A 24397-nucleotide genomic window follows, 5' to 3' on the forward strand; every position below is an offset into this window, starting at 1 on the left:
GTTCTACCTTTTAGCTGCACTTTCTCAGAACACAGTTGGAAGGCTCTCTCTATAAACTAGGAACCCAGCACTCAGCGAACTTCTTCCGCTCTCCCCTTGACTGTCTAGCCTTCAGAACTTCAAGAAAATAGTCTTGTTCTTTAAGCCATTATTTCTCCCCATGTGGGCTCCCAGAGTATGTCAATGGGTCACAAGGTATGTCCCTCTCTCTCTGACTCATTTCACATAGCATGATACTCTCCATGTCTATTCACTTAAAAGCAAATTTCATGACTTCATCTTTCCTAACAGCTGCATAGTATTCCATTGTGTAGATGTACCAAAGTTTCTTTAGTCAATCGTCTGTTCTCTGGCACTTGGACTGTTTCTAGATTTTGGCAATTGTGAACAGTGCTGTAATGAACACATACTGGGGATATTGGTGGTGGGGAATGTGCACTGGTGAAGGGATAGGTGTTTGATCATTGTGTGATTGTAACTCAGACATGAAAGCTTGTAACTATCTCACGGTGAATCAATAATTAAAAAGAAAACATATGTTTTCCATCAAAAGAAACACTCAAAAATATTCCAGTATTAGCCCTGTAAGTAACACCTTGCTGTGTCATGCAAAGAATAAGTAGGGACTGGAGAGAAAGCACAGAGAATAAGTCACTTTTCTTGCATGCAGCTGACCTGGGTTTAATCCCCGGCATCCCATACGATCCCCTGAGCACTGCCAGGAGTGATCCCTGAGTGCAGACCCAAGAGTAACCCCTGAGCATTGCTGGGCATGGACCCCAAACAAACAAACAAACAAAATGAATAAAATGTAATGGTTGAGTGGTGAAGAAGGTGAATTTAAAAAGCCAAATAAAAAAAAGAGGTCTCTTAAATCAGATAGTCTCCATTACAATGCAACAACAATAACAAAATACACAAGTGACTTACTACTAAATTTCACTCACAAATTAAAAGATTCATGAAGCAGAAGCACCACTTAAAATTCAAGGGGGAAAAAAAAAACAGTGCAGCACAGTTCTGGAGCCTAGACACAGAGCATTAGTTCGCCACTGAAAAGAAATAATGAATTTTAATTCAGGTAATGTAGCTAAAAATTTACTGCCATATTTTAAAATGCACATGAAAAATAAAATTATCCTAAAATGTCCTTGGTGAAAAGACTGAGCGTAATTGCTATCACTGACAATAGCACTGAACTTAGGGAAATTAACATCAAAGAAAGCCCCAATTACGGAGCATCTGTGCATTATTGATGGTGCCCTGTCTGTTCATCTAAGACACTTGACTCTAAGGAGCAGAAAAGCAAATAAAAGAGCTAATTGTACCACCAGCCTCAGGGACCCCCAGGGAAGACTTGACTCTCAAACTTGCTGGTGAAACACCACTTTGCCTGGTCAGAGAGACAACGACGATGCATTTAAAGTCAGTGAACATATTTGGGGCTCTACTGTAAGACCTGGTGGCCACATGGCAAGACACAGGTAGGCAAAACAAAGATGAGGCTAAATCAAGCTCGAAATGGAAGAGGCAATAGCTATTTGAACTTGGATAGTCTCAGAGGTCATGGCAGAAAGAAATAAGCTCCCAGGAAAAAAAGGCAGGAAATAGAATATACTCGGGATCTACTTTACAGAAAGAAGCTTTGTTTTTTCTCCTTACTTCTTTAAGGAGCCATTAGGGAAGAAAAGGGCCTTGAATGGTAAAGGTAGTTTTTCCAAATGAAGAGAAACTCTGCTCTATGCATCAGGCCCTCACCAAACTTAAGGTGTTCTGACTTGAGTGTTCATGAGTGGTGGTACTCACCTATGCATTCACACTAGGCATTCACCTGAGTGATATTCTGCAAAGCATATATCAGTCACATGGAGACAGACAGGTTAAATTATTTACTTCAACCTACCTCTTCTCAAGTTAAATAATCTGAGGTTATTGACATGTTATTGAGTTCATGACTTTGTTTTTTGGCTTTGAAGGAAAATCAAAAGAATAAGCAAAGGTCTCATATCAGAGGCATCACTTTCATCACTAAATGATCAAGAATTTACTTTCCCGTCTTCTAGTCTTTTCTCATAGGATGAACTGTACTCCCCTCCCTACAAATTCCCATCAGAAGCCTTAACCTCTAGCACGCTGCCCTTATTAGAAGAGAAATATGGACACAGACAAAGATAATGGGGATATGTGTACACCTGAGGACAGCCACAGAGAGCATGGCAAGAAAGTGGCCTGGCACCTGCAGGCCAAGGAGAAAGGCCAGGGCCAGGGAGAAACCAACCCGGCCAATACCTTCTTCACCAGAGACTTCTTGTCTCCCAAATGAGGAGAAAGTTCATTTCTATTTTTGTTATTTAAGTCACCCAGTCTGTGGTATTTTGTTAAGACAGCCCTAGCAAAATAGTACATCTGCTAGTAGTTGCAGGCAGTTTAGAAATAGCCAGAACTCGAGAGCAGAAATTGGGAACATGCCATCCTCATTTTCTTCATCTCCTTCGGCCATGAAATTGCAAATAAAGTTAACATATGATCAAAGTTAGCTTCAGACCAATCTTCATGATCTTGCCCCAACCACCACCACCCACCCAGCAATTTGGCATAGTGTCCCACAGGCCCAACTATTCTGTAGACTTTCCCAACTTCTAGAAATATTCATCTCCACCAATTGGTTTCAAGGGGGTGAAAAGATTGAGCAGAGAAGTTCCTTGGGGGCCTTTCTCAGCAAGGTAGGCCTTTCTGAGGCTACAGAGTTTATAAGGATGGAGAAGCTGGCCATGACTTTCCTGGGGGATGAGAAGCAGGTTTGATTGCAGGATGAAAATTCTGATGTTGCTACCCCTTTTTCTCTGACAGTAGAAGAAATTGTGGCAAGGTATTCCAGTATTCCACAAAATCATCAATGAACTTATTCCTAAAGAGAAGTTGATGTCAAGTACACAAGTTCAGTTCCCTGAATTTACCACAATACATGTGTGGGGAATTGGGGTGGGGGGCATGATATTTCATTTTGAAGGAGGTGATTTTAAGGTCAGTGCCCAACTACTCTCTGAGAACCTACTTTCTTAAGAAAGTCTCTTGAATATCTTCTGATGCTCTTCTTTTCTTTCTCTTCTTTATTTATTTTTGGTAGGGGCCACACACAGCAGTGCTTACTCCTTGGCTCTGTTCTCAGGGATTACTCCTGGAGGGCTCAGGGGACCATATGATGTTCTGGGGATTGAACCCGGGTTGGCCACATGCAAGGCCCTATCTGCTGTACTATTATTCTGACCGACCCCTGCTCTTCTTCTTTTCTAAAATTAATTTGATATATTTTAGCCCTGGATCTAACCAGGGCCTCACACATATGAGGTAAGTACTCTACCATTAAGTCACAACTGACCCAAAATAATCACAAATTTGGGAGTGATATTTGGGCTATACCCCGTATAGCCTGTAGGCTATACCCAATAGCTCAAGGGCTATTCCTGGGTCTGTTCTATGAAGTCACCCCAAAGATGCTCAGGGGATCATACATGGTGCAAGGGACTGGAGCAAAGGTTGTAAGGGAATGCAAGCAAGTGCCTTAGCCCTTGTACTGCCTCTCTGGCTCATAATCACCTGCTTTTTAAGGTCTACATTTCAGGGTTTAGAGAGATAATACAGCTGGTAGGGCAACTGCCTTGCACATGGCTGACCCAGATTTGATTCCTGGCACCGCATATGGTTCCTTGAGCCCTCTAGGACTGATCCTCGAGCAAACAGTCAGAAGCAAACCCGGAGCACAGCTTGGTGTGACCCAACGCCCCCCCATGCCTGCAATTCTTAAATAAAAGCTACTCTTCAAAAGCAAAATATCAAACTGTCTGTAGCACTGTAGCACTGTCGTCCCGTTGTTCATTGATTTGCTCAAGCGGGCACCAGTATTGTCTCCATTGTGAAACTTGTTGTTACTATTTTTGGCATATCGAATATGAATTCACCATGGGTAGCTTGCCAGGCTCTGCTGTGCAGGCAGGGTACTCTCAGTAGCTTGCCGGGCTCCGAGAGGGACAGAGGAATAGAACCCAGGCCAGCCACGTGCAAGGCAATGTCCTACTTGCTGAGCTCTTTAAATAAATGAAATAACTAAATAAATTTTAAACATATCACAAAAGTAAGTTATTTGGGGTGGTAATGCTGGGAAACAAAATCAGCATCATGGTGAAGAAAAATGTCTACTTTTATCCCCATTATCCAGGCTTTTTCTTTTTGGGGAAAGAGGGATTGTTTTGTTTTGTTTGTTTGGAGGCCACATCCAGGAGTGTTCAGAGCTCACTCCTGATTCTGCACTCAGGGATCCTTCCTAGAGGAGTTCAGGGAACCACAGTGGTGTGGCAGGGATCAAACCTGGGGCAGCAGTGTACAGGGTAAGCGCCCTTCTGGCTATACTCTCTCCACCCCCATCATCTAGTTGTGAATTGTTTTAATTTCACATGTTACTGCAAACATTTTCATGTCCTTTCTATGAGAAATTATCATCTTAGTGCTAAAAGGAACAAAAATAGGGAGGAGGAGGTAAATAACTTATATAACTGCTTTGAAACCATAGCTTTTCCCTACTTCCTTGGTCCCCATAAAGTATTTCGGGAGTTTGTGGATGGGACATTGGCTTTCATTTATGCTTGTTTGATTCTAACCAGAATCATCATTTTCCTTTGGTAAATTTCAGTGTGGGAGAAATAAAACAGAGGTAGCAGCACTGCAAGAATCTATAACAGAAAACACTGGAAACATCTCCCATGTATCAGCTAACAGGTCAGCCTGGCTGGGAGGGCAGGGCGGAAAAGCATGACTCACATGCAATGAGCCACTGAATCTATTTCTTCAGACGGATTTGTACACTCAAATTTTACTCTTCGTACAAAAAGCTTCTAGAATTCTTAGCCACAGTTTTCTCAGTGTGAAGAAGTGATGATTAACTTGACTTTCAAGCATATTTACTCACTGTTAATTCAACTAACAATAGGAATAGATATAAACAGCTTTTCTCAAACTATTCAATATTGAGACTATGTCAAGTATATTTCTGCTGCTCTGAACTTTCCAGGGGGAAAAAAGACATCTCAACTCTGCTGTTAGTGACCCCCGAGTTCTCACAAAGCTTCCTAGTCCATAATACACACATGGTTTCATGGAAAGAGACATCTTTAACATTCTGAATCCCCACCACTCTGGTTTCCAAAGCCTCTATATGTGACTCCATGGGTAAGGGAAAATTTCAAACCCAGACTTGAAGATTCTACCATATGTCAAACTAAAAAAAAAAAAAAACAAAACCCACCGTGAGTGTTAAGGAAAAGCCACTTTCCCCATTTGTTTTCCAATAAGGAAAGTTCAGAGAGATCCACTTGTGCCCAAAGGCTCCTTGCTACTGTGTTTCATCTATCTGTACATGATAAATAAGAGAAGGAACCAGGACAAAAGGCTGCAGGGTGGGGAACACGGTGCTGGGAAATGTACACTGGTGGAGGGATGGAGGTGGGAACACTGTGACTGAAATCTAATCATGAATATCAAACATTATGTTCTAAAGTAGATAAAAAAAAAATCAGCATGTCAATGCAGAGGTGACCAGTCTCCATTTCTGTCATTACCAGAAATCAACAAATGAGGATTTTCCATGCCCAGTTAAGAATCCTTTACTTTGGTCCTTAGAATTTAGGCAACTGATACCAGCCTAGTGGGCAAGGTCCAGTGGGCAAGCACGTCAAAAGACTTTATTGAATTGCGAGGACTGGCGCCAAGGGAGTTACTTGTGGGCCTCTGTCAGCTGTCAGCTTCTGAATATCCCATCCCCAGAGCTGTTACTCCCATCCAGACCCTCTCTGAAGCCGTTGAAGGCCTCTCAGCCCCTGCAATCTGCTCTTTGTAGTCCACTGGGCAGCAACCCGGGACTGAATGCTCTGACTGAAAAACAACCTCGGGTCAACAGCTGCCTCCACAGATTTCAGAATACCTTCTGTGCACAGAGCACTAGAGCTTCTTCTCCTGCATCAACACCGCCAAGGTCATCCTCCAGACCACTGGCAAGTTTAGCCTAGTCGAGACCTCTATTACCTGGCTCTTGCCATTTCTTACCTTGTCACACACTTCACCAAACTGGGTTCTGAGAGTGGTCACAAGACCAAAGCAAGAAATTATAGTGAACTTTGGCCAGATCTTTCTATTCTTTGACTCCTGCTTCTCACCCTGCATTTTGCTTGTAGGTTTTTAGGTGCACAGTAGGCAGAGGACATGTTCTGAGACTAACTTTGCCCCTTAGTTAAATTAATTTAAAGTATGCCAGGAAAGAATATGAGTGTTGAGGCCTAGATAAGGTCTAAAGAAGAACTTGATTCTACCTTGTTCTGTAATTTTAGGTAACATACATAAATTCTCTGACCATCAGTGTACTCATTTGTAGATTCAAGTGATAACAGTATTAAATCACTGGTATACAATTTAGCAGACAGTAGACCCTTAAATCACAGTAAGTATTCTTTTTACACACCTATCAGAAAGGTTTCAATGTATCTGATATTGACCCACCAAGCAACCAGTTTCCTGTTAGGTTGGCCTGGCAATAGGTTGTTAGCTCCGAGTCCAGAAATCATATGGAAATGGGTACTGTGAGTCCCAAACTGCCTCGAATGCCAATTTACCTCAAGCAACAGCCTAATCAAGTGGTGTTATGGTACAAATGGGCAGGGAAGTATCAGAGGACAGACTCCGGGTAGGTAGGTGGCCTAATAATCAGTTTTGTGTAGTGACTCTGCTCCTCAAAGTCTCAGCACCTTACAACCAGATCTGCACAAAACTGCAGGCTTGGTGGCTGGCTGGGTAGTGCTGCTCAGTCTTCCAGTCAGAGTTAGGCCTGTTAATGATGTCTCTCATGGTAAATGGTGGACATGAAAGAGGAGGGAGCAAAAACATGTGATACCCCATAGGGGCTTGGCCCAGACGGGTAAACTGTCACTTTGACTCTCCTCCCACTAGCTAAAATGTCACATGACCAAGTCAAAGTCATTAACCCAAGTACGTGCCTCCTTCAGTCTGGGAACAATAGAAAAGATGGAGAGAAGGAAATAATTTTAATAAAATTACACACTCTATCGCACCTCTACCAATTATTTGACTTCAGAGGCTATACAAAATACATTATAGACACACAATTCTATAGAATACTCTAGACATGTGTCTATCCAAATGTCTTTGGGGGAAAAGTGGGTATTTTGGAGATTAAAAAAAAAGGTCTAGAGCTCCTCTGTAGTGCTATGAAATCTAATAACTGCATAAGAGATACAACATGCCACCATGTCTGGGTTTTAATAAATACTGATGTTTATTACTACATGATCAGCACTTGGCCAGGACCCAGAAGCTCCTGGGGGTGGTTCCGAGACACAGCCACCAACATTTGCAGTTCTGATTCACTTTTTTTCTCTATTACAACTTTCAATGCTCCTTCTCCAGTGTTTGGCCAAGATACTGGAGACATAACTTTTCTGCAAGTTATCTGTGACTTCTAAGAGCTCCCTTCCAAATGCTAGGCAATAAAAAGCCACCGAAATTGCTTCCAAAGAGCAATACTCGGAAAGCATTTACTGGAGACACAGGATGCCATGGTGCTAAAAATGTAGAAATAAAAAAATTCTTAAGTAACTCCCCCTCAAATTAATGTGGCAAACTGTGAAATCAGGAATAAGAGTAAAAAACAAACAAACTGAAAAATTTTGGCTCCTAAACACACTGCCTAAGCATGTCCAAAAAAAGAAATTAATTAAAATTTTTCTTCCCTTCAAAATTTACTATAAACTGAAAATAGAATCTGACTATGTCTCTAGACAAGTAACATCTGTGTGAAAACAGAAAAGAACCATAAAACACTAACACATTCAGATAGAAATATCCAAAAAAAAAATTAACTGACACTTTTAGTTTTCCTCTGAATGTTTGGCACAGTGGAGAACTTGCAACATATATTGGTTTATTGTCTTTTTAACTGCATGTAGTTGTGGTTTATAGTGTTTATTTACAAGCAGATCCTGACTTTATGAAAAATATGTCTTCACGGAAATATTGAGTGCAAAGTAAATGTTAGTAATTGCAATCAATCTCAAGGTAGATTCTGATAACCTTTTACAGGCTTGCAACTGTGCTACATTAAGGTAACAGGAGATGTGAAGGACAAGCACAGTGGGCCTGATAACAAGATAACTATTTGTAAAGATGAGGCATAAAAAACTGAGTAAGAGAACCAAAGAAATCACTCTCCTCAAGTGAACCAAAGAAGCCATGTTCTTCCAGTGCTTCTCTGTCGGGTAGACAAAATAATGTGATAGCAGCTAAGACCAGGAAAAATCACATTTTGACTACACATAGACTACCCAATATGCTGTATGAGAAAATCTAGTTTTATTTCTGTTTTGTTTTTGTTTGGGGTCCACACCCAGCAGTGCTCAGGGCTGGCTTACTCCTGGCAGAGTTTAGGAGACCAGATGGGATGTCAGGAAACAAAACCTTGGTTGGTCATGTGCAAGGCAAGCACCCTATCCACTGTACTATCTCTCCAGCCTCTGAACAAAGCAAGATTTTATTTTCTAAAACCTTAACATGAGCCAGTAGACTCTGAGTGAAGGATGATTCAGGACTACCACAAAATGTTACCCCTAAATATGCCACATGATGGGGAAATAAATATATCAGGAGCATGGTGGCTATAGGTTTCCCCATGGCAATTCCAGAATAAATCATGCACATATGTACCCCAGAATCTCTTTTCTGTCAAAGCTATAGATTCAAGTTTTTACATTTTCTTGAGTCAAGGGCCTCTTTGCAACTTTCCCAGAAGACCCTTCTGAGGCCATACAAATTAAATAAACCAGTAGGCCTTCACCATGGGTCTGCCCATAGGATCTGTTCACAGCTCATTTTTCTGTTGAGTCTTGGCCATGACTCTGCCCTAGAACAGACACGGAAGGGATGGGAGTGACACCACAGACGTGTTCCTGCCCTCGTGCAGCTGATATTGGGGTGGGGGGGTGGTGAGCGGGGAACCTTGGTACCAGCATAAAGAAGAAGAAGCTGGTTTCCTGAAGCATCTAGTCCCCGTCTCTAGCTTCTGTTTCCTTTTTTAGTGGAAATCCAAAAACATAGCCTGGGGAGTCAAGGCACTGCAAGTGTTGAGAGCAAAACCACGTGGCATAGTTATAGAGTGCGTGAGGCACACCCAGATAATATCTCACTTTTAGTTTAAAGAGGAAAAAAAAAAAAGGGATTTCCACAGAAGTATAGATACTCAGAAGTTTACATTTTTTTTATTTAAATACATCACAGTTCTTCTTCTCCCTTTTATTACCCCTTTCACTCCCCACATCTGTCTCTCCCTTTGCCCTTTCTTCTGCCCAGAGCCCTCTCCCTTTCTCTCATGCACCCCCCAAATGCCAACAAATATACAAATTACACAAAACAACCAAAATACACATACCACACACTATAGGAAACCCAGACATAAAAACACTAATGACATGTTTTTAAGGTGACATCAACTCTCACAAATATACTATTACTATATCTGCACTATAAGAGAATTGCCACAATTACAAGCAATAAAATATACATCAAAACACTTTCCAATATAGGCTGAGATTCTCAGTCAACTTCCCTGTAGTTGGCTATCCCCTCACTTCTATATGGTTCTGAAGAGATTAAATAGTTGGGAGCCCACTATATATATATATATATATATATATATATATATATATATACACACATATATATACATATATATATACATACATGTGTGTATGTATGTATGTATGTAGCACTGTAGCACTGTTGTCCCATTGTTCATCAATTTGCTCGAGTGGGCACCAGTAACATATCCATTGTGAGACTTGTTACTGTTTTTGGCATATTGAGTAAGCCACGGGTAGCTTGCCAGGCTCTGCCATGTGGGCAGGATACTCTTGGTAGCTTGCCAGGCTCTCTGGCTCTCTGAGAGGGATGGAGGAATTGAGCCCAGATCAGCTGCATGTAAGGCAAAAGCCCTACCCACTGTGCTATGGCTCCAGCCCAACGTGTTTATATTATACTCCAAGATAAGTACATTAATCTGCTTTTTCTGTGATCTAAGGGATGTACATACACATGACAAAGCACAACGGCTTCAAGCTGTACCTCTGGCATCCCTCTGTCTTCCTATATAATATACATATGCATGTATATATGCATATTATATGTCTGTAAATGAAAGGACTCAATTTTAAATAATAATATCCAAGAAAAGACAACCATGCTGTTTGACAGAACAGGGATGAATAGTTGCAAAGCCAGGACATAATTAAGCAATTCTTACTGTTGATTTCTTGAACTGTCTCTCTGATGTGAGGGGCTGGTTGCATGCCATGACCACTAACCTGGACAGCCCCCTGAGCTGCTTTGATCTATATTTCCCAGTTCAAAGAATGGTGTGTGTGGGGGGGGGGCAAAGGGGGGTGGTTCTCACAAGCCGTTCAATACAGAAGTCTTTTTTTGTGGATTCAACCCTTTCTACATGTAGTTTGGGTGCATTCTATGTTGACAGTAGCATGACTCAATGGCAAACATTTAACAAAGATATATATCATCTTTAAAATTTAAAGGAGTAAATCCTCATTTAAGTTCATTAACAACACACACACACAAAAGCATACATGCACACACGTGCACACACATTATAGCATTAGTTATCACTTCCTAATGAATGACAGTATCTTTCCATAGAACAATTAGAACTCAGACAGAGGCAGCTTTTGAAACAGCCAAGCCAAACATAGCAACAAAGGAGGAAAGTATCATCATGAGAGAAGGCAAGTGAGAACTCTTACTCAACCAAATCAAAGCCTTTGTGACATAGTGGGATTTATTAGTTCATAAATGATTTTGCATTTGCGTCAGCTGAGAACACCCAGGCTGCCAGCTCCCTGCTTCCAAGGCAAGAGATGTGATTGGAGAGGCATTTTCCATTCTCCCAAATACTTTATGTCAGGAATAAAATGAAAACAGCTCCCCAAATCATGGCCTCCTTGATCATCCATCAGTACATTCTGCTGAATAAGCACAGCAGGCCATTGCTACCTCGGAGAGGACAGAAGCCAACTTGAGATTCTGATTCCGTTATGAAAAATAGGTCTTTGCCACGTGTGCTCAGCACAGCGTCGGCAATTCATGGAGAGGAAATTGCTCTCCACTTAGAAGCCAACTCTGGGTGTACACATACCTCCCAGAACATACATATGTATATATACACAGAGACAGACAGCATATATACACACCTGCATAGGAACAAACACGTGTCTGTACATACTGCAAGCAGGCAAGAACCAGCATTTTTAACACCCATTTATTAATTCAGCAAGAAGCTCATTTGGCCTCTTTCTGTCTGCAAGAGAAGTACCAGTGCATATCTTGGAAAACAAGAGACAAAAAGGAATTGCCTGCCATTCAAGAGAGGCATAGTTAGATGGGAAATCAGGAAGAAAGAGAAATCCTTTACTGCACTAAAAGGTCAAGCACAAATAGAACAGGGGTCTGGGAGCCCAGGCCTGTGAATTCTAGTCCCTGTTCTGCCTCCACAGGATGGTGGGGTATTCCAAGGCAACATCCTCATCCATTTCCTTCATCCATAAACTGAGATGCACAAACATGATTTTTCACATTCTCTCCAGCGTGGAAACCTTGTGCCTTGATACTAAGTTAACAACAAGGATCCCAGGCGTTCCCAGAGTGTTTTTTGTCTCTCTTCAAATAATTAATGGATATTTTAAAATTTAACACAGTTAATAAAGATGTTAGAGCCAATCACACAAATATAAGCTAATTCTATAGTTGATCTGAAACTAATTTGGTTTGACTTCTGCTAAGATTGCTGATGACTCTTGAGAACCAGCTACCACCAGATTTTAAGCATTTCCACCTGCTTTCAAAAGCAGGAGACCATTTCAATCCCCCCTTTCCCTGCTGCTCCAGAACACTCCTGCTTTTGCATGTTTTCTCCATTTAAGCCTTCCTGTGAAGGCTTGAACACTTTGAGGATCTGGGGGTGGTGGGGGAGATTTTGCTCCATGCTGTAGGGCACAGAAATCAGAGGGGAAGAAAGGGAGCTCTGAGGTAAGGTGTTCAGGCAGAGCCCCAGTTCCAGCAATGCTAGCCAGGTGACCTTGGGCAGCCAAGTTCATGACCACAGCTTGAACTCCTGCTTCTGTAGAATTACCTGATGCTCCCTCCGCTCAGCTTTGTAGGATTCATGAATCTGTTCACACAAACCCTTAAAATATGGATTAACCGTTGGGGCTGGAGTGATAGCACAGATGGCAGGGCGTTTGCCTTGCATGCGGCTGACCCGGGTTCGATTCCCAGCATCCCATATGGTCCCCTGAGCACGGCCAGGGGTAATTCCCGAGTGCAGAGCCAGGAATGACCCCTGAGCATTGCTGGATGGGACCCAAAAAGCAAAAAAAAAAAAATATATATGGATTAACCGGGGCTGGAGCGATAGCACAGCGGGTAGGGCGTTTGCCTTGCACACGGCCGACCCGGGTTCAAATCCCAGCATCCCACATGCTCCCCGAGCACCGCCAGGAGTAATTCCTGAGTGCAGAGCCAGGAGTAACCCCTGTGCATCGCCAGGTATGACCCAAAAAGCAAAAAAAAAATATATCGATTAACCACTACCATTTTGCCACTACACACACACATACACACACATACACATACACACACACACACACACACTCTCACACACGTGGTAGGTATTATATTTAGAACCCTATTTGATTTCCCATAACAACCTGGAACTTCCCATGTCAAATAGTGTGTCAGTAAGAAAAATACTGATCTCGTCTACAAACTCTATGTATACATGTCCGTGAGGAATGTAGGATGGGCAGGAATCCAAGATATTATAAACAGTTCATTTGTTGTATTTTGATTTGGCAATGTTAGCTGTCTCTGAAATATTTTCACCCTTCCAAAGAAAGTTGGAGGGGGGCAAGAAATAAATTATTTCATTTGGACAAAATTACAAAAGCTGAAATAACTAAAGGCAGCCACAAGTAATCTGTCAAACCCATGCCTCAATAAGGAGAACCGTTAACACTTTAATAGCTATGAAACAAATCACTCAATTAATTTTCCACATGCTGAAACAGGTAACAATACATTTATCTGCCAGTATTATACCCTCTGTATCATATATTTCCACAACTGTTAGCAATTTTATTCAGCATAACGGGAAATAAGTTGCACCTCATGGATTCAGGGAACGAGAGTAGCCTGAGGTCTGCTGCCAGCCAAACTACTTGATGGAAGAGGTTTCATTTTTTTTCTGTTTTGGTTCTGTTTGTTTTTTTCTCATTCCCACTTAAGCATTTCCTGTGCATGTGCAGAGATCACTGTCAAAACATGGCGACAAAGTAGGCCTCTGGGCGGCTCAGCCAGTGCTTCCCATACACAAGCGATCATCCCACAGGAAGTGACTATGTCCTTCCATGGAGCCCCAGGACAGTGATGGATCCCCAAAGGGGTCCCTGGGGTCATCAAGTACCCTCCCCAGCCTCCGACTTTACTAAAGGACACCAGCTCTTCCCAAAGTCTTAGTTGTCCACATTATTTTAAATCTCCACATTTCAGAGTCAAATCTCTGCAACCTCATCAATAATGTTAAGATAATACCAGTCACTTCCATTGAATCAGCAGATTCAGCCAATAAAGAGAAAACCAGAAAACACAAATCTCAGAAACTCTAGAAAGCTTTATGTAGCGAGTCCATGCAAGTCTATGATCACGTGTCAGATAAAATTGCCTTCCCTGCTAAAGAGAACTGAGGGCGACAGAGTGCTCAACTGTGACTAGGAGAAAATTATTCTCCCCAGCCTCCTCTTCCGGCCCAAGAAAGCAGGGCCAGCTGAAGCACCAGAGGACTCCACCAAACCTGAGGAATAATAAATGTTCTATACTTTCCTTCTTCTTCTTCCTGCAGGCCTACAGAAAGTCTCTTCTTTTTAAATAAAATTCATCTTCAAGAACCATTCATTCAGGATCTGTGTCCAGGATATGACATACCCCCAGGAAGATCACCATCAGCCTTTGTTTGGTGAAAGGGACATCTGGGTAAAATCATCTTAGAAATCAGGTCCACCCCATCTGGGCCTTAGAAAGACCCTTTTTAATTGCATTCCTACTTGTGTCTGATACTATGTATCAATATCATACTATTCTGATACCATGAATGCATGGGTGAGACCTTAGAACAATTCTCTTACATTTAAAACTCAGAGAAGGTCACCCATACGCTCTTAAGAGAAACTTGGGAGGTGAGGCACCAATCACCGTTAAGAAAAAGGAGGAGGCAACTTACTTTGGGTTTCACCACCTTCATGAACGCGCCTCTGACCAACGCTTCCTCTCGCTCTTGTCTGGTGACTTTCCGGGCATCCAGAAACTTCAAATTAGGAAGCTTGTGAAGAACAAAGTATCTGGAAAAGAAAAGTAAGAAACAAGTCAGGAAGCTGGGGGTAACAGCCTCAAAGATCCAAGTGCTTTCTCACACAGGAACATTAGAAATGATCTATTTTACGGAAAAACAGACTTTGGTCTCAAGAGGAACATTACTAGCCAAACAAATCCCATGTGTTCTCATGTCCCTTGGAAAGAGTTTTTGATATCCATTATGGTGACTTGTGTCATGGTCTGTCACCAAGCAGGTGTATATGGATCTGATGAGAGGATCCACTTATCTCTGGGATGAGTATGTAAGAATACAAAAAATATATGTGTATGGACATGAGCCTTCAATTTTCCTTCCCTAGGGAGAGTCACAGACCCAGCTGTTTTCCATCAAGTTTTCACAGTTTATTAATCAAAGGGGCAAAATGATTATTCCCAGTCCTTCTTAGGAAGAAGAGGAATGGGTTATCTCCATGGGAACTCATAGTGCCTTACTGCACCCAGCTTCCTTGGTGTTCACTCATGAAGTCTTCTGCATTTCAACCCCACTTGTTTTCACCCTCCTCAGCACTCCCAGAGTATACTGTCAGCACCATTTAACACATCTAGTTTTGCTATCTTATTGTTTCCTTATTGCCATATAGGTATACAGTTGGTAAACTCACCTAAATGGCAAGCTGGTTGAAGTTAGGCTAAATTGAACTTCATATCAAACCTTATTTGGAGGCAGCATTAATGCAGACTCAGTAAAATACCAATTTTCTTTCCATTGCAAAATATTTCTTAAGCACCTATTCTGTACCAGGCCTTGGTATACAGAGGTTACCACAACTTACAAAAGTAACTTCCCTTTTTAAAAGGAGTTCTCAGGCTGACAGGAATGACAAGCTCACACAGAAAAACTATAATCCAGCATAGCTTTGTGCCAAGATTAAGTTCAGGCCCAGGGTAGTTTCGAAGCACGGAAAAAGGGTTGCAATGCTACTCATAGACTGACTGAAATATTATTTCTGGAGTGGAGAGAAGAGAAATGTCATCTCAGAGAGACTTCAATGAACCTAACCTAAAACACCACCAAGTACTTAGGTTTTCTCAGTGAAAATGTTATTTGGGATATTTGGTTAATGAGTCCTTCCTCATGGAACATGCGGTCCAAAGGTAAATTCTCACATTATTAGATGGTCTCCTGTTGCCAAGTGGCTTCTGTATGCATGTCCAGGTGGAAGAGTTATATAATCACTCAAATTCCAGACACAACAGCTTAAGGACCTGTAGGTATATCCTTTATATTACTGACTTTTAAAATAAAAGCACTCTGCAATTTGGGGTGGGGGGGGAGTGTGCTTTTCATTTGCAAAAATAACCATCTTCAACATCTGAGGTCCTGGAAATATGTTTCCACATCCTGCTTCTTCCCTACCATTCTACAAAAAGCCCCCAGTGGCCTTTCTGTCCTTCAGGAGAACTCCCACTGTCCCCAGCCAGTGTCAAAAACTCCCAACTTCTGCTTGTAGCAGCCAATTCTTGATGACAACAGATTCTTTCAAATAAAGACATGTACAGACGGAAACAATATGTCAGGAGTGACGCTCGAAGGAGGAAAGACACCCACTAAGTGTAGGGTGGGAAAAGATGAATATTCAGGTGAAGAAAACATCAGTATTAGAAAATCAGCCAATGTTTAATGATGGAATGAAAGATGTCTTCATGGGGCTGGCAGGAACCATGATGACAACAGACAGCACATTGTCACTTCGCCCCACTTTGGATCACAGCCCTGAAATCAAAGGAGAGAGAGAGAGAGAGAGGTGCTGGCTTTTAAGCTAGTTAAAATTTTGAGATGACAAAGAACTGCTGTTTTCAGAGCACTCTGCTTATAAATCAAAGAAACAGCCCATGAAATAGATTTTTAGTCTTCCCTGAAACTGAGCCTGTCTTGACTCTTCACCCGACGGCCAGCCTGGGCGTCCAGGTGGTCAAGGCCGATAGAGGTTTGAGGGACAGGCGGAGACCTCACCCAGGTGTTTTCACTTACTCACTAGGTAGTCACTCACCCAGCAACTAGGGACCTAGTGGTTCCCACCTATCAGCAGCTGCTAGGGGCTGAGATACAGGTGGACAGAACCAGGCCATCAGCCTTCAGCAGCTTATATATCTGGAACCCTCGGCTTCTCCAGTGTTGTATACCTAACAGCTGTTGTTGCTGTTTTGAAACACACACCCCTGGGTCTTACGCTTGGGCCTTTCTAACTTTTTTTGTGGAACTTATGTTTCAAGTAAGCTCCCAAGCCACGCTGCTGCAAACCACTATCCAAGTGAAAGTACCATCAGAAATGCTATCAGTTTGGGAATTACTGGCTGGGTCCCGTGACAAAGAGTCTCCTTTCCAAATCTGTGAACCGGCTCCTCTGCCCAGTGTATGAGGCACACAGGGCGCAGATACCGGCCTCATCTCTCAGAGCCTTCTGCCTCACTCCCGGTGCTTTGGAACTCACGCCAAACATCACTTCCACATGAGAAGGGAGTGAGGGGGCTTCTGTGTGTCCCATTCCGGACTTGGGAGATCTATTTCCTTTTGTGCTGGATGATGTCAGGGTGTCAAAAGCTGCAGCTTCAATTCTGAGTATAATACAAGCTTGCCGTAAAAATACAAGAGAGGATTCCCAAAGCCACAGAATGAAGGCTTTTACAATATCAATTCAACCCTTGTAAATTTAATCCTGGGTTATTTGTTGCACCAAAATCTCTTTACTGTGATGTATTGCTTAGTTACTGGGGTTATCACAGCCGTATCCTAAAGTTGCATAGTACATAAACCATTTCAGTTAACAATGTGGGGAGGTTAACTCCCCCAGATAACCTGCAATCACAAGGGCTAGTCCAGATGACATGCCTCTGTCAGCTTCCACAAGCTATTGATGGTTCAATCAGTTTGTTTTGAAGGTAAAGTACAACAAAAGGGCAGTAAACTTATTCAGACTGTCAACAGGGGCTATCGGGAATGGGGCTTGCAGGTAAGTAATTCTGGGTGTTTTAAGGCTATTATCAAACACCAATGGTTGAAGGAAGAGACAGCTACTAATAACACAGAAGGCAGCCATCATAAACCACTTTATGGCAGAAACCCCCCTTCTATAAATCCTGCAACACCCGGAGACAGCTTCAGATTTATAAAACTGCTTGTTAAGCCAGGGCACTACTTAATGAAAAGAGATCCGTCTAAGTTCCAAGCCTCCTGTCTCCAGCTCTAGAGGGCAACTCCAATCTGCCTGACCTTCCCAAGGTGGCTGGACAAAGCCCTGAGGCTGGTGGGTGGACATCTGGGGCACTCTGGGCTGTGATAGGGAAGGTGAGGTTATGAGGTTATCGGGGAGAGTAGGGATGCTGGGAAGGTGTTTAAAGATCCATTTGTCTCTTTCGGCAACTGTTCTCAAGAAAGTGAGAACTGCATGCAGAGCTTTCCAGAATCTCCTTTCAATACAGAACACTTTCTTAAAGGGCTCATCCCCATGAACAGGCCTCAATCTGGTAGGGGACAAGGAGACAATAAAAAGCTTTTTGTTGTTGTTGTTGTTCTGTTTTTTTGCTCCAAAATCAATTCTCTTCCCCCAAATCCCAATGCTCTGGCATTTTTTACCTGTATTTCATAGGGAGAGGAAGATGCACTTTCCTCCTGCTCACAGCTTCCATCCAACAGTTGCCGGCTGTGCCCCAGCATTATGGCACCACCACACAAAAGCTGAGTGGGATCTCGCATTGTCTGTGCAGGGCGGGAGCTGCCATGCTTCTTCCTGCCTCTACTCAAGAAACGCCACATCTCCAGGTCCTGGGGAACTAGATGCAGGGTCCCTGCACATTTCTTCCTCTCCCTCCCAGAACAGTTTTCCAGGCTTCTTCCCAGGATTTCTCCCTTCTTGTTCCCAAAAGTGAGTGATCGGGAGATATGGTGTGAGCTACTGAGATCCTATTTGGTTCCCCTGAAGCAGCAAGGGTGATCCAGGAACTAGTTTCAATCTTCTACAAAGCTTAAGAGAAAAGGGTTAGCAGCCAACAAAATATCAAGCTTCTTTGCTTTTGCTTGGCTTATGCCAATGCTATTTGGTAACGCTGTTACCTCATGTTGATCAAAAGCCCTGATCAACAGCTAAATATGTCTGATTAATTTTCAAAAGCTAGTATGGGCTTAAATGTAACCTATTTCAGAGACCAAAGTTTTAAGGCATGGAAGGAGAAATTAAAGAGGGGAGTTCTTCACAATGAGAAATTCAGAGACCAGGGGTACAAGATCCAAGAGCCCCGACACTGAGAGGCCTTGCAGTGTGACCTGGTACATTCTCTGCCACTTTGCTGGGCCTTGGTTTCCCCATCTGTGGAACGTGCGGCTAAATCATCTCTAAACCTCTTCTTAAGCTTGCTTGAGTTCTGTGTACTTCCAAGTTAATTTATAATGAACGCACCCTCCTCTCCTATTTCCCCAGCTTCCTTCTTTGGCCACCCCCTCACCCCTCCAGGTAAAAGAGGACTGTGAGAAAAAGTCAATAAAGACCAAAGAGTAATGAACAAACACTGGGAGCGGAATAAGTCCAGATGCTCAGAGAGATGACAATGATCTCACTCTAATGAGCTGAGGTGAGCTCACCTACAGCATTAATGAATGCCTGACAACTGGCAGAGGCCAGCTGATTTTCCTCACAGTTCACTGGCAGCATGTTTGAAGTCTCCTTGCAAACAATACACCCACAGGAAGACCAAGGCCCTCAACAGAGGGTAACCAGCAATTACTCTGTGGGCTTCTGTCACTTTGATCTCTGGGTCATGACCTTTGCTTTCCTGTGATCTTCAAAGCTCAGATTGTAGATTAGCTGGAGAATGCTAGCTGGGTTATGTAAGCCACAAGTTTTACAGCTCCTATTGGGCTGGGAAATGGAGGGGGCCCAGGAGGGCCAACTGAAGCAGTGGAGGGTCCCTCCCTCCTGGCCTCTGGCTGAGTGCTACAGACACTAGGCAGGTCGTCTCCGCCCCAGGCTGCTCCCTGAGAAGGAACAAAGGAAAGGCGTCACATTTTAAATAATTTAGAGTTGTGAAGAATACAGAGAGGGCCTACCAAGGAGGAGAGAGGAGGGATAGGCCAACTCCAGACTGGAGTGGCAGGAGAGGGTCCAAGAGGGGTTGTGATGGCAGAAGCACTTAGAGACCCTGAGTCCAAGGCCCTCACTTGACACAGTGAAGCATATGTGTTCTTACCTTTCCCTCCACCTTCCAGGAAGAAAAAAATAATTACAGAGGAAGCCTGAAGCTTTTTGTGCACCCAAGTTTCCATACTGGATCCAGTGAGGGGCCCGTGTCCCTCAGGAGCCCCAGCTAGCTCAGCCTCGCCACTCTCCCTTCCTGCCTCCATCCCAAAGGCTGCCCATTCTCAGCCTCACCACCATTCAACAGTTAGCCCCCCTGACATCACCACAGGGACACGCAGCAAAGCACGGGGAGGTTCAAGCTCCTTTAACAACATGGCACGTGGCCATTTCTCAGCCAGGAACTATGATGAATGGCAGCGAAGAACTCCAGGCATGGTACAGCCTTACCCCAGCAGGGTGAGGGCACCACTCAGCAGCGTGAGACTGTGTTCCTGCTCAGAGAGTGCACAAGCCCCTCTCTCCTGCAGGGCCGTGTGCCAAGGAAAACCAACTGGGTGCACCAGGAGAGGAGCCAGGGAGGAAGGAAAAGAGGGGAGGGAGGAAGGAATCAGTAAAACAACGGTGCATCTGGGAAGCCATTTCCATAACGACATAAATCTAGTCACTTCCCATTTCGAGTCCAGTGGTTGGCCACAGAGTGACCTAATGCTGGGCTGACCTCTCTGAAATCAACATCTCCCCTGGAAATGAAACAACAGACATACTTGTTTTGATGTATGGCTGGGTGACATATTATAAATATTACATCACATAACCACAGAGGATGCCAATCAATAAGAAATTTTTTCAGACAGCACTAAATGAACCATGGGTTCTTGCTCCTGAATACACTCCTTTAAGACTCCTACTAGTGCTTCAATGATTAATAGAAGACATATTGTCAGAAAATGTACTTAAAGTGAAAAACAGTAAACTGTAGAAATATCATTCATTTTTTAAGCAATTTTCTAGTGAAAATGTCACATAAATTTACATAGAGGCCATACTATTAGACTCTGGGTAACAGCTTTGCAGAACACAGACCCCATACTTTGTGAAGGACCAAAAAATATTTGACAAAAAATTTTTTTAAAGAAGGCAACTGTATTGCTTTGTAGAAACCCAAATGCCACAGGAACTCTAGATTCAAAAGTCTTATTGTTAAGCCCTAAAATTTCTCAGGAGTAAATGAAGCAAAACTCCTGCATGAACCAAGCAGGGTGCTCACAGACCACAGACCACAACCATACCATGAGCATACGGATCCCAGCCAAAGGTGAGTTAGAAACTCAGAAACCATAAATAAGAAAGAAATACTGTTTCAGAGAGTATTCTAGCAACAAGGCCTACGAGCTCACAGAACCGTCAGGCACTATACAATGAATGTGCAGCAGGATTGGGCATGTCTTCCATTCCTTCTATCAGCCTTAGTTCCTCTGAGTGTGAGTATTTTGCAATCATTTGTGGTGACTTATGGATTTCTGAGGTAATTCTGACTCCATGTGATTTTGACTGTGTGTGGCCTCTGAAATCCTGTTCTTTGCAAAAGCATTGTCATTATGCAACTAACAAACAGACTTCTAGTCATATTCCTCAATGATTTTCAGTAGGAGAAAAGTTCTAAAATGGGGAGGACAGGCTTGGGGTCTGACCTTGCCAGCCCAAGGGCTAGATCATTCCTCTTGGGACAAACCCCCCAGGAAGAATCATGGCCCAACAGCCAGCATGTAGACAGGGTCTGAAGGAAGGCCCCTTGCTTCTTAACTGTCCTAGTTGACATCCAAGTGGGCCTGATTCTGAATAGGAAGTGGGTATGAGAGGCAATCCAATGACCTAAATTTTTCTATTAGGAGCTGAGAGGGAAGGGTAAGCCAGCTTTGGTGAACAGGTGCCAAGTTCCTATTCGAAGGCCAGAACATTAGGTACTTCAAGGGCTAGAAGGCACAGCCCTACCTACTGGAAGCCACTCTTTGCCTGTTGACTTAAGTTAAGTAGCACCCAAAGTATGCAAGAAGGGTTATACAAAGTGAAGTGAAGAAAGAACTGGGAGTTCTTGGGATGCAGACATCTTAATGCTATAATTAAGAGGCATTTTAAACTACCCAGTACACCAGCTCTTAATTTGGTATCAGAATCATCTGCTGATTATTTTTATTACATTTGCTATCAAATTAGTGAAAATATCTTAGATGATTCAGAAGCATAGCCTTGATTAAGGGTCACTGGTCAAAACCATGCTTTCCATTTTAAAGATCCTCCTAGGAAAACTTCATTTTAGATCATCTGATCTGACCCCTTACACCAGGAGCCTTAGTGTTTATGCTACAATGCCCAGTTACAGTAACAAAAAAAATGTGGTACTAATTTTTCTTTTCCTTCTACAACCTTATTAGCCTACTACTAGAGACCAATTTGAATAGGGTGGAATTAAGAGATTTTCCTCACTCTAATTCTTTCCTTCTAGGGAGAAAAAAAGAGGCAGAACTTCACCTACAGTTTCATTCACACGTAGAATTTTAGTTCTATGAATAAACTGATTAAAATGATTGTTACTGTTTATGTACAACAAGCATATATACACAGTGCATTTGCATGTGAATAAATTTATAAATTTACTGAGTTATTCTAAAGAACAAAGAAATGCAAAGAAAAGAGTCAGAAATCAAATGATAATGTTACAAACAATATGTGGTGGTCTAATAAAAATGTTTGCTGAAAAAACTTTCTTGGATCTCCTTGGCTCTTCCAAGACATATCTTTTAATTAAGCATGTTTAAAGTAACACCATCATACTTGAAATCAGATAAATACATTCAAGTTGATGAGAAGTAGAGAATTAAGTTCTAAGTAAAAAAAAATGTAAGGGATTGATTTAGAAATGTGTAAGAACTTGCCTGCTTGACAGTAAACATATTTCTTCTAAGAGAATTCATATTAAAATGTGCATTATCTGGGGCTGGCGAGACAGTACAGTGGGTAGGGCACTTGCTTTGAACATGGCTGATCTGGGTTTGTCACACCATGTGGTCTCCCAAACCTTGCAAGGAGTGATCCTTGAGTGCAGAGACAGAAGTAAGCCTTGCACACCACTGGGGGTGACCCCCCAAAATGAAAATATATATTATCTGAGCCAGGGAGATAGCTCAAAGGGTTGAACTGCCTATCTTGTATGCCTGATGCTCCAAGTTTGAGCTCCTCATGGCCCCCCAGAGTACTGCCAGCCGTGGTGCTAGTGGCCCTAAGCTGGCCCCAGAATCAATGGGAGTGGACCCAAGGCCTCTGAGCACTTCTAGGGAGCACAATCCAAAAGGGTAAAAGTGATTGATACCACCTCCTAAATTATCTTCTTAGTAGGATTAGGGCAGTATTTCAAAAACTGACATGGCAGTCAACCATCTCCTGGGGGGTAGAAGGTGGTGGGAAGATGCAGAGGAGGGGGCTAGAGAGATAGGATAGATAAGCAGGTAGGATGCTTGCCTTGCTAACAGCTGGCCTTGATTCTATCTCTGGCCCTCCGTATGGCCCCCTGACCACTGCCAGGAGTGATCTCTGCGCATAAAGGCAGGAGTAAGCCCTGAGCAGTGCTGGAAATGACCCAAGCCACATCTCTCACCCTCACTTTTGAAAATAAAATCCATGCTAGATCTAGCAAAGATGCAACCTCTGGCAGAAAGCCGTCTGGACTTAGTCACTAAAATACTAAAATACAGGAATCTAGAACCTCACAGCCGCTACTGTGGCCACATGACCTCATATCTCCTCAATCGCAGCAGTGGAAAACAAATTATCAAATGTTTCCTTTCCAGCAGGTCCGACTCTGGGGGGGAAACTCCAAACAACAATAGTGAGGTTTTCGTTGTTGTTGTTGTTGTTGTTGTATGCAATCAAGGTAAAAAGAAAGTAAAGTGTAACTTACCAACTACACAGATGGGGTGGGGGACCGGGGGGCAGGGTGGGGTGAGGTGGGAGGTTTACTGTGGTTCTTGGTGATGGAATACAAGCACTGGTGGAGGGATGGGTGTTTGAGCATTATGTAACTGAGACTTAAGCCTTAAAGCTTTGTAACTTTCAACATGGTGATTCAATAAAAAAATAAATTAAAAAAAAAAAAAAAGAAAATCCATGGATGACAAGAGTAGCCTTCATGCAGTTGGGGGCACTGTTTGTTCAGCTAAAGAAGGCAGACTTCCACAGGCACTGGGTGAGTTATATTCCTGAAAAGGAGGACAAATAAATTTGGGCATGTCTGGATCACCAGTACTTACTCTATAATAGTTTTAAAACAGTCTACCACGGCTACAATATTAATCAGGAAACCTAAAAAAAAAAGTTTAAAGGTATAGAGTCCTTCCTAAAAGAGAATAACTGTAGTTTTAATATACATGTTTATTATTTAAGTATACATTTTATTGTCATTTTTACATTGTTTCCTTAATAAAAAATTAATGCCCATACCCATATTCCTTCAATAAAAGGTCACATCATATTTTTATGAGTTCAATAGAATGTTTTTCTCATTATTATTCTTTTTTCTCATCTTTCTAAATCTATTTTTAAGCACCCTAATTTCATTATATCTCTGTCCCCCTCCCTCCCTTCTTCCCACATGGGTTCAGGTGGGTTGTTTTATACACATGAGGTATCATGGTTATTTACTAAACAATAATCAAGAGAAAGGGCACACAGAATTCAAAATGAAGGGGGAAAATAAGCTTAGCAAAACAGGTAAGATCAAATAG

General features: G+C 42.5%; 1 protein-coding gene across 1 annotated transcript in view; it reads right to left on the reverse strand.

Moving 5' to 3' along the window:
• The window catches only part of LRMDA (leucine rich melanocyte differentiation associated), a 582944-nt gene that overhangs the window by 482861 nt on the left and 75686 nt on the right, over positions 1 to 24397 (reverse strand). The window contains exon 4 of the mRNA XM_055133315.1: positions 14396 to 14513. Coding sequence (XP_054989290.1) covers positions 14396 to 14513 — 118 coding nt within the window. The remainder of the gene's footprint in view (positions 1 to 14395; positions 14514 to 24397) is intronic.

Source organism: Sorex araneus, chromosome 3, assembly GCF_027595985.1.
Source record: "Sorex araneus isolate mSorAra2 chromosome 3, mSorAra2.pri, whole genome shotgun sequence".
Lineage (NCBI taxonomy): Eukaryota > Metazoa > Chordata > Mammalia > Eulipotyphla > Soricidae > Sorex > Sorex araneus.